At 48.7% G+C, this 10,840-nt stretch overlaps 1 protein-coding gene across 1 annotated transcript in view; it reads right to left on the bottom strand.

Annotated features, from left to right (window-relative positions):
* Window positions 1-10,782, bottom strand: part of LRRC40 (leucine rich repeat containing 40) — a 17,112-nt gene extending 6,330 nt beyond the window's left edge. Inside the window, exons 1-15 of the mRNA XM_031064086.1 lie at window positions 10,734-10,782; window positions 10,245-10,426; window positions 9,921-9,994; window positions 9,125-9,254; window positions 8,661-8,784; window positions 8,264-8,406; window positions 7,569-7,741; window positions 6,743-6,833; window positions 4,508-4,553; window positions 3,722-3,830; window positions 3,105-3,212; window positions 1,904-2,014; window positions 1,074-1,151; window positions 717-902; window positions 4-75 (exon numbers count right to left, since the gene is read on the bottom strand). Of these exons, the coding sequence (XP_030919946.1) occupies window positions 4-75; window positions 717-902; window positions 1,074-1,151; window positions 1,904-2,014; window positions 3,105-3,212; window positions 3,722-3,830; window positions 4,508-4,553; window positions 6,743-6,833; window positions 7,569-7,741; window positions 8,264-8,406; window positions 8,661-8,784; window positions 9,125-9,254; window positions 9,921-9,994; window positions 10,245-10,426; window positions 10,734-10,767 (1,661 nt within the window). The 5' untranslated portion in view covers window positions 10,768-10,782. The remainder of the gene's footprint in view (window positions 1-3; window positions 76-716; window positions 903-1,073; window positions 1,152-1,903; window positions 2,015-3,104; window positions 3,213-3,721; window positions 3,831-4,507; window positions 4,554-6,742; window positions 6,834-7,568; window positions 7,742-8,263; window positions 8,407-8,660; window positions 8,785-9,124; window positions 9,255-9,920; window positions 9,995-10,244; window positions 10,427-10,733) is intronic.
* Between the last annotated feature and the right edge of the window lie 58 nt (window positions 10,783-10,840).

Below are 10,840 nucleotides of genomic sequence, written 5' to 3'. Positions count from 1 at the left end.
AGCAGAGCAGCCGTGCCCTTGGCCAGCACGGCGGCGCGGGGCGTGCGGAACGGGTTCCCTTCCAGCAGCAGGCTCCTGCAAACAGGGGTGAGTTACTGGGATACATCTCCTTGTACCCACACAGCCACTGCAGGCACATTTCTGAGGCCTGTGAAATTCCTGGGGAGTTCCCCTTGTGTGCTGCTGAAGGAGTTTGGGTTTCTGCTTCCCTCGTTCTCAGCAGCTGAGCTTTGAGACAGCTGAGTTTTAATTTATGCTGATAAATCAGTGCGGTGTAGTGCACACCACACTCCTTCAGCCTCTGCCAGGAGGAGTGAGAACTTCTGGAATATAGAAGCAGAATTCCAGAGTGGCTCAGGCTGGAAGGGAGCAGTGGGGTCAGCTGGTCCAACCTCCCTGCCCCATGGCAGGCACCCCAGGAGCATGACTGGGAGCACAGGAAATGTCACCCCTCAAGGCTCCACCACGAGCTTCACACAACCCTCAGACCCTCAACATCAGCTCTAAATGATGAAACAGCTCCCACAATTCTCTGCAATACTGAGAAATTAGGGAAGAGATTACTGAAGAAATTGCCCTGTTCTACAGATGGCCAGAGAGACCCTTTTTAGGCAAACCCAAAACCCTGCCAATGGGTGCTTTTTTCTCTGGCAAACACTCCCTGAAGAACTCAGACAGCAAATGTGTTCATAAGCAGGCCCCCTGGCCCCACACACCTGAGGTTCTCACAGTTGCCCAGCTCTGGGGGCACGTGGAGGAGGTCATTGTTCTGCAGGTCCAGCGTTCCCAGCTTGTCCAGCCCCTTCAGCTGCACGGGGTCGATGGATCCCACCTGGTTGTTGCTGAGCAGGATGTTCTCCAGGGCTGGGAGGTGATACAGGACACTGGGGAACACCTTAAATCTTCAGGAAGAGAAAGGAGGGATAGTCAGAAACAGGGCATTCAGAAGAGGAGCACTTCACAGGAGCTCCCAGCTCACTGAAGTGGCTCCTTGTTCTCACATCACAGGAAAATTGTGTCAAACTCAGCCCAGCTCTTTTCATTATTGTATTAAAAAAAGTCTGAGGAGTTACCTATTATAAGCAAGATTTATTGTGTGCAGTCTTTTCAGTGCCTCCATTTCCTCAGGCAAGGTTGTCAGAAAATTGTTTCTGTTATCAAAGAAAGACAAACAACAAGCACTAAACTTAGTCAGGGGTTTGGCTGAGAATTCCCAGATCAGCTACACAGTCTGGGGCCAGTTCACTGCCTCATAGCATGCCAGGGACTCCCATTTCTGCCAGGAGACACTCACAGCCTGTCCTCTAAAGATTCTCAAGTATTCCCAAGCAGCCACCAACTGCACACAGCTGCCTGGAAATTCAGCTCCTTGTTTCCAGAGGAAAGCTTATCAAAGTGCCCAGACCCTGGAGCCAAAATGAATCACTCAGGTCACTCCAAAGCTCCCCAAAATCAATGGATTGAGCTAATCCAGATCTAAACAAGGCCAGGAGCATTTCTCAGGAATCAGAGGAGGCAAGGTGACAATGAGGAGCCATCTCCTGCCTCTCTTTCTGGCAGCGCAACAGAATCTGCACCTTCCTTGTCCTAATTCCCAGGATTTTTTGGTATGGTTTTCTTCTGGGGGTTGTGGGAGTGTTTTGAAATAGCAACATCTCAGAACCCTTCTCTGAGTGAGGCAGGATCTCTCCTCCAGCATGCCTCAGAACTGGTCCGTTTCTTTTTGTGTCTTCTTTAAGCAAAGCCCAAATTTAGGCCACATCCTATTCTGGCTCTGGCAGGGCGAGATTTTGGGAGTGAGAGATGATTTCAGCGCTGCCATCCCACTGGAACAGATGGCTGCTTTAGGGAGGCAGGCAAAGAAGCTCCCAGGCAAGGCAGTGCAACAACACACATCACCAACCTGAGATCCAAATGTGTCAACTTCTGGAGCAGGCACAGCTCCGAGGAAATGGAGGAGATTTTGTTGAAGCCCAGGCTGACATCACAAACTGAGTCTTTCAGCTCCACAAGCCTGAAGCACAAAAGGAAGATGCTCTCACTATGGAAGCTCGTGGTTGCTTTGTAAGTTACTACAAAACCTGGTTTATTCTACGAATCAAGGACAAGTTGTGCTCTTTTGTGAAGGGATTTTGAGGAGATCATGCAATGTCACCTGTGAGAGCTCTGCTCCTCCAGCCTTACACGTGGGGTAAGGCAAAGCCCAAATCATTTATCTGCAGTTATCAGATTGCATTTTCTCTCACAAATCTTGCTACCAAAGCCTCCTAGGTAAATGCAGTCAGGAGTTGTTTCAGAGACCATGGCCCAGGTGACATCACTGCCACCTCCTGCCCCTCACATGTTTTAACACAGACTTTATTCACCTTCTTCTGAAGCCAAAAAACCTAACCAAAAATTCCTAATTTTTTTCCCATCTTTTGTTTCTGCTCCACTGTTGTGCTGTTACAAACTCTGGGAGTACCTGCTGCTGCTTGCAGAAGGTTATCTATTGTACTAACACGCTTTGGTGTAAAGGTTTTCACAGCTCAAAAAGTTCCCTGTTAAATCCCTAAAACAGAATCTCTGGCTTAGCCCTGAAACAAAAGGCAATTAAATGAGAAACTCCTCTGTCTCCTGTGTGGATTTGCATGGAATGGAATTCTGAAGCAGCTGCACACTCCCCCACACCCATCCCAGGGAATTCAGCAGCCCCTCACACAGTGACACACAGCATGGGATGCACAAGCAGCAGCTCCCAGAATTGAGTCTCCAGAAGCCTTTTTGTCCCTCTGGATTGCACCTGCCCAGGCTGTCTGTGCCGGAAGTTCAGGGTTCAGCACACCTGGGAATAAACTGCCCTCAAAAACCAGTGTGGATGATTTTTGGGGGCTCCCAGAGACACAGCAGCCTTCCTCCTGACACAGAGGGATTACTGGTTCCCAGCAGTGCCAGGGAAAGCTTTTCCTTGGCTGTGGCTGGCCCCGGTGACTGCACAGCCCCACCTGCACACGAGTGCCTCCCCACACTGGGATCTGTGTGCACAAACAGCTCAGGGGAGAACAGCATGCTGGAAACTAAGGCAGGAGAGCAAACCGCAGCTGGGAATGGCCCCCCAGCAGTACCTTGGGGGGATCTCCTTGAGCTGGTTCTTGCTGAAGTTCACGGTGGCCACGGGATTGGCGCCCACGGCATCGAACACGGCCTCGGGGATCTCGGCAGCCTGCTTGTCACTGGGACAGGAGTGACACCAATTAACCACTGCCTGCTAATTAACACGGCACTTCCACCTTCTTCTAGAGAAGATGAAGAGCAGAACACAGGGAGCGGCTGCAGAAAACCCCCAGCGCTGCCCCATGCCCACAGTGTCACCAAACAGGATTTTTTGCCATTTCCCAACCCTTCCAGGTCCATTTAAGGAATAACTGAGCAGGAACTCCCCTCCCACAAGATGTTCTGGGACTTGATGAAAATCACAAAGAGCTTCAAAGGTACTAAAAGCACCTGCTGAGATTCAGCACTTCAACGAGTTACTGCAGAATATCTGGTAATACAAAACAATAATTCAAACCCCACCATCTAAATCTGCCCATTCCCAAGCACAGGAATTAAAGGGGAAAACACCCACGTGCAGCAGGGTTTGTGGACAGCTTGGTGTGTAATGAAGGTGGGGAAAAAACCCACAAGCATAAAATAGGACAGCATTCTTAAAGCTTCAGGAATGGGCAATATTCCCAAATACCTGTACTCCAATAATTTCAGTGTGGTTATGGCGTGGATGTTGACCTTGGACTGGCTGGGAAGAGTCATGGCTGTCACAGGAGGCTCTTCATTGGGGCCAGGTCCATCATCTGGGGACACCAGAGGGGTGCAGGGACACAGCTGAGCTGCTCTGCCACCACCCCCCTCTAATCCTGCTCTACTCTGGCTTAAGACCATCAGATTCAGATTATTTCAACCATTTCCTAATAAAGGTTTTTTACCATCTTGGATTTGGGGGTTCTTTTAGGGTGGAGGAGGGAGAAGGGCTGACCTGGACTTTGCCAAGCAGGGGAGGGAGCACTGGAGATGTGATCCTGTGAGGCTCTGCTCCATGGGGTAGGGGGCTGGCAACTACAAAAACCAGGGAATTCTGACTGCAAATGATGGCCTAGAGCAGCTTTACCCACAATGGCACATCTGACCACAATTTCATTTAAAGCATTAATGTTTACAAACCCTCCTCTATGAATTTCCTTCTGGTCACTCCCCACAATCCACATGAAAAAGCTCCTGCATGCCTGAAATGGGAATTCCCATCCAGCTGAGCAGGTTGAGTCTGGGTTTGTAAAGGATAATCCTCAATTCAGAATGTTTATTAACAGGATAAGAAACTGAAATATCACAGCAAACTGCTGAGTAGAAGAAATTACTACTGCAAGATAACTGGGAAGGACTTGGATTTAAACAGCCATTGTCCCTAAACTCTAATTTACTTTAACTTCTTAGAATATTCTCTTTAAAACTAAGTGGAAAAAAAGCAACATACCTTGGATTTTGCTTCTCAGATATTTCAGCAGTTCCTGGGTGCCTTTCTTTAAAAAAGAAACAAATCCCAAGTCATCCAGCAGTATTTGTGCAGCTGGGGGAACAATGCAGAGGGACAATGCCAGCACACAGGCGGAGCCCACAGCACTCCTGACTAAAAATCCCACTGAAAATCCCACAGCAGCTTGGGAGCTGGCTTAGTTATCATTTTATTTATTCCAGCTGAAAATTTCTGATCCCAAATCACAGCCTCAGGGTGCACTTTTGCAGCTCCTTATATGAAGATTTTTGCCACTTCCAAGAGCAAGTAAAAAAGTTCCAAGGAGCTTAATTTTCCCTTTAAAAAGCTCCAGCACAATTTGCTGTGGAGAGCACATTTACAGTGCCAGTGAAGCTGACTGCTCACTGTTCTGCTACCTTTTTATGGCCCAAATCATAAACTCTGGGAAAATCGTGGCAGTTTGCATCATTTGCAGGGATTTTTAACAGCTCCAAAGATTTCCCTCAGTCCTCTCACAGCAACTCCCAGTGGTCAGACAGAGCTGCCACCTGCACAAACCTGAGGGCAGTAAAGCCCAATCTCCTCTGCACTGTTGTTTTTGGGGAAAGGCAGGCTTGGGGTGTGATTTTAGAGAGTTTTTCAGAACCAGGGACTGACCTAAAGTGCTGGATGTGAATGAACATTTCTCATTCCAGTTGACACAGCCCAGGAGACTGGATGAACACAGAGGGGTAAGGGAATGTGGATGTTGGAAAGGAGGGAATTGTCACAAGGAGACAGACAGGAAAAAGAGGACTATGCTGAGCACGGCAAGGGAAGCCAACAAGGAACAAGCTGGGAAGCTGTGAGGGAAAGGTGAAGGTCAAACTGAAATCTCAGTAACAGATGGGTGGGAAGGAAAGCAGAGAGCAGGCTAAAGCTCCAGAGCCAAGTAATGGCATGGGAGTTAGCAAAAATAGGCCAGGATTTACCAGAAATCAACTGGAAATTCATCAAGAACCAGGAATGGGGTTAGGGCTGGAATGAGAGGCCTGAGGAAGAGAAGGTGAGCTGAGCAGGGCTGAAGAAGGGAAGAGAAGAATCTGCTGTTCCTCTACATTCACCCCAGTCCTTCATCTCAGTATCCACCTGCTCCAAGCAGTGCCTGGGGAGCCCTAGAGCTCCTCCACCAATTGCTCCTCTAAACCAAGTGGAAAACATCCAGCCAGGCAGAGAAAATTGAGCCACATGAATTTACAGCGTTGGTGATGGATCCAGGCAGCACAAACAGAGCATGGCCTGACAGGCTCCTCATGCCTGGCCTTTGCCCCAGGTGGGAAACAGCCCAGCAGGGACAATTGCAGCTGAAGCAGCAAACCTCAGTAATCCAGGAACAGCAGAACTCCAGCACTCCTGACTCAGACTCCTTTCCAGGAGCACTCTGGACAAGTGCTCATTAACTCAGGGCACACTGTTCCCTCAGCCAGGCACACCAGGGCTTCCCTCTCCTGACAGATGTTACAGATTTCATTGCAACACAGACTTGTCAGCTCTGCTTATTTTGGGAGCATCCCAGTGCTTTGGGAACATTGATTTTACAACCCTGGCAAAGGCACAGAAGTAGGAATGTACAGCACCACTGAAGAGAGGGGCCAGCCAGGGAAAACATCACAGGGAATTGTGCAGCAGGAGTGGTGCCCAGGCTCCAGCCCCCTGCTGCCCTAAGGACTCCTCTTCCAGGGAACAACTCACACCCTCCTCTTGCTGCCTCCCTACAAGAGAACAGAGCCCTGAATCCTAGAACCTCCATTAAGACAAGACCTTAAAGCCCATCCAGTGCCACCCCTGCCATGGCAGGGACACCTCCCACTGTCCCAGGTGCTCCCAGCCCCAATGTCCAGCCTGGCCTTGGGCACTGCCAGGGATCCAGGGGCAGCCACAGCTGCTCTGGGCACCTGTGCCAGGGCCTGCCCACTCTCCCAGGGAACAATTCCTGCCCAGTATCCCATCCAGCCCTGTCCTGCGTCCTGTCCCTCCATCCCTGTCCAAAGTCCCTCTCCATCTTTCCTGCAGCTCCTTCAGGCCCTGCAAGGCCACACTGAGGTCACCCCAAAGCTTCTCCTCTCCAGGTGAACACTCCCAGCTCTCCCTGCTCCATCCCTGGGACCATCCTGGTGCCTCCTCTGGATTCCCTCCAGCAGCTCCAGCTCCCTCCTATGCAGATGCACACAGACACAACCAAACCCCAGTGCTCACTTGCAGCAGGTCTCTCCGAATGGTTCTCAAAGGATTTCCCTCCAGGGCCAGGAATTTCAGCTGAGGGAGGTTCCCCAGGGTGTAAGGCAACCTGCAGAGGGAAACAACTGAATCATTTCAAAGCAGCTCCAAAACCACTGCTAAAGAACAGTGGCTAGCAGAAGGGGATCCTGAAGCTCAGGCTCACAGGAAAAGATGCAGATCCCAGATTAATTTAAGTTGGAAAAGTCACCCAGACCATCAAGTCCAAGCTCTGCCCAATCGCCACCTTGCCACTGAGTGCCACCTCCAGAAATTCCCTGGACACCTCCAGGATGGGCATTCCAACCCTCCCAGGGCAGTTCCAGTGCCTGACCACCCTTTCCATGGGGAAATTTTCCCTAATATCCAGCCTAAATCTCCCCTGGCACAGCTTGAGGCCATTTCTCGTTGTCCCCTGTTCCCTGGGAGCAGAGCCACAAGGGCCCCTTTGCTCCAGGCTGAGCCCCTTCCCAGCTCCCTCAGCTGCTCCTGGGGCTCCATCCCCAGCTCCTCAGGGATCCCCCAGCCCCTCCCCAGCTCCTCAGGGATTCTCCAGCCCCTTCCCAGCTCCCTCAGGGATTCTCCAGCCCCTCCCCAGCTCCCTCAGCTGCTCCTCACAGCACTCCCAAGTCACAGCTAAGTCACAGGCAGAATACAGAACATTTCAGAAGTCCCAGTTTGATCTCAGCAATCCCATAACACACAGAGGCCTCCTTCATTTCCTGACTGAGTCATTCCTTAAGTGCCCTTCCCACGGAAGGAAGGAGCTGCCAGCACCCAGCCCCAGCCCAGGTGCCACTATTACCTACTGATGTCATTGTTGGCCAGGTCGAGCCTCTCCAGCTTCTGCAGCACCGTGATCTCCTCGGGCACTGCCTTGATCTTGTTGTCCCTGAGCTCCAGCACACACAGGGAGCTCAGCTGCTTCAGACTCTCTGCATTCAGGATTTCAATCTGATTCTCCCCAGCATGTAATTCCTACAAAGGAACAAGGGCACAACAACTGTGGTAAAATTATTTCATAATTTATCTCCTAAATCGTGACTTCAGCAGTCATCAGTATGATGATGTAGAGAATATGGACATCTTGATTCCCTTTCATCTGCCTACGGAATACCTGGATAGAACCTGATTATGTTAAAAGGAAAAACAGTGTATTTACTCCACACTTACAAAGAAAAAATGATAATGAACAAAGTGAATTTATCCAGAAAAAGCTCCCAGAGATAAAAAATAACTGTTGCAGGCAATATGAGATCAGCTTTCAGTCATTCCTCTCCTGAACACTTTTTATTTTCCAAATCTGGAAAGTCCTGCAAACTCAAAAGGTTGAACAATGAGGGCAGGAAGAGAAGTTGCACGTTAAACAGAGTTCTAAACACAGAGCTGTCATCTGCTTTTGATCACAGCACCTCACAAAAGCTGGTGTTGAAAGTAACTGTCATTATTTCAAAGTTTACAGCACAGGCACTTCCAGCAGAGCAGGCATTCCAAGCTCACCTTCAGTAACTTGCAGGAGGGAAGCTCTGGCAAGGAACGCAGTTTGTTTTTCCTCAGGTAAAGCTGCTCCAGGGATGCCATGGTTGCTAATTTAGGAGGGACTGTTTCCAGGTAATTTTTGGTACAATCCAGTTGCCTCAAGCCTGTGGAAGTCAACGTCCAGTGAGAAACAGAGGAGAAGATAAAAATACCTTTCTACAGCACCATAAATGTCCTGAGGTTTAATTTAAAATAAACACAACAACATTTTGCCAAACAAATTCTAGAAATAATAACTCTGATTTTCTTGGGGAAACAGTGATTCTTTAAGGATCTATTTAAAAACCCTGCACTGTATTGTTGAACATAAGCACAGCACTGGCTGTTTGGCATCAATAACCCGAGGAAAGTGATTTACTTTTCATGGCACTGAGATCTGCAGGCAGCTCCTTGAGCTGGTTACAGGCCAGGTTGAGCCGCACCAAGTTCACCAGCAGAGCAAAACTGGTGGGGATGGCTGTGAGCTGGTTGTTGGACACATCCTGCACATGGAAACAGAGAGAGAGACATGAGAGGTGTCTGAAACATCCCAGGAGTGCTGCTACTGCAAAGTTAATTAGTGGCAGAACAGTAAAATTAGATTGCTGACAACTGGCACAAGTGTGAGAGAAGGAACAACACCCCCAGGACTGACAGATCACCAGGGATTTCAGCTTTCCCAAAATATGTCAAACCAAGAACACACTAAAAACAAACCCCACCATGCAGACATTAGAACAGCCACTGGAATATCTGCCAAGTCCTGCTGCTGAATGCCAGGGACTTTTAACTAGCAGAGAAACCCTTTCCAAACACAGGAACAGGTCTGAAGCTGTGCTTTACCAGCTCCTCCAAGCTGAGGAGCTGCCCCAGCCCCTCGGGCAGCTGGCTCAGCTCGTTGTGCTGCACCAGGAGGCTCCTCAGACGGGGCAGCTGCAGCAGCTCCTCGGGAAGGCTCCTCAGTTTGTTGTGGCTGGGGTGGAAACATGGAACACAAAGGGAAAGGAAAAACACTCAGGAGATTTTAGGAATGTAACCGCACACAGAACATTTGTGTGCCACAGCCTGCTGGTCAGGACACTGCCACCCCTAAAGAACAACTGACTATCTTTATTTATTTGTTCAAGACGACTTTTACTCCTACTCTGAATTTACAACATTCCAGGTTTTTTTTTTGTTTATGTACTTCACACACACTGTGGTAGCATAACCTCTCCTTGTGCACAAATTTACAAAATTACCCCAGTAAACAGAAGATTCTGAACCTTCCAGCACAAACAAGAGCTACACAGTTATTTACAATGTGCATTATTCATGACTGGAAATGTTTTATCCTCAGAACTGCCAGATTGAAGCAAATAAATGCAAATAAATATTTTGAGTATCATTATTCAGAATATCACTGTTTGCACCTTCCAAGCAATTGTGACTTTGAATATCAGTGAAAACAATTTCTAGAAACCCCAGGCCAACAGTTTTGATCCAAAATGGATAACATAACAAATATAATATATAATAATACCCCGCCGTGAATAACCTGGAATTAATTTTTTGAAAGAAAGGTTGCTATCCTACAATCTCACTCACACCCAAAAGTCATCACAGCATTTCTCATGTTTAATCTGTAACACGGCCTTACCTGACATCAAGTTTCTGGAGATTTTCAAGCTGCCCTAAAGCAGAAGGAAGTGATGTCAGTTGATTGTCGTGCACCTGGAAAAGAGAGGTTTTAGGACAGTTACTAATTTGTACCTTGGAGGGCTTTTTTTTCAGTAAGAATTCCTCTCCAACATCCCATCAGTCCCAGCCCTCTGGCAGTGCGAAGCCATTCCCCCTTGTCCTGCTATTCCAGGCCCCTGTGAAATGAATACACCGGGGAAATGGAAAACAAAGATCCAGGACAACATTTCCCCATGTCCTACAGGGAAGTACTGTCAGAGCACCAAGCGATCCCTGTACTCACGTCCAGCATGGTGAGGGCAGGCAGCAGCTGCACATCCTCCGAGAGGCTCTGCAGCTTGTTGGAGGCCAGGATCAGCTTGGTCAGGTCCGTCTGCTCCCACCAGCGATCCGCAGCTCCGAAGGACAGGTTCTGCTGGGCTTCCTCCGGCGTGTCCAGGTTGATCCTCCACACGTGCTCCGGCACTGCAGCACAAACACAGCCATCAGCTGAACCCCGCAGGTGTCTGCTCCAAGATTTCACAGTCAGAGTGCTTTTTGGGCGTAAAATTATTGAGTAAGTTGGGATGGAAGGGACCTTGATGATCATCTAGTTCCAACCCTTCTGCCTTGGGGGGCAACATATATAGAGATAGATAAATATATATGGGCGGATATGGTCAGGTGTGTACATATATAAAAACATACATAGATACATATACATATATATAGATAGATAGATAGATAAATACATATATACATGCACACATATATATAATACACACATCCCTACAGTCACTCTCCAGTCCATCGTGTTCCAGAGACATTTTTGCAAAGGTATCAACAAAAGCCGATGGAAACATGCCAGAAACAGGCAACAGCGAGCAGATGGTGCTCCCC

The sequence above is a fragment of the Geospiza fortis genome, unplaced genomic scaffold (genome assembly GCF_000277835.1).
Source record: "Geospiza fortis unplaced genomic scaffold, GeoFor_1.0 scaffold69, whole genome shotgun sequence".
Lineage (NCBI taxonomy): Eukaryota > Metazoa > Chordata > Aves > Passeriformes > Thraupidae > Geospiza > Geospiza fortis.
Note: the sequence above shows the minus strand (reverse complement) of the source record. Positions and strands in the feature narration are given on the sequence as shown.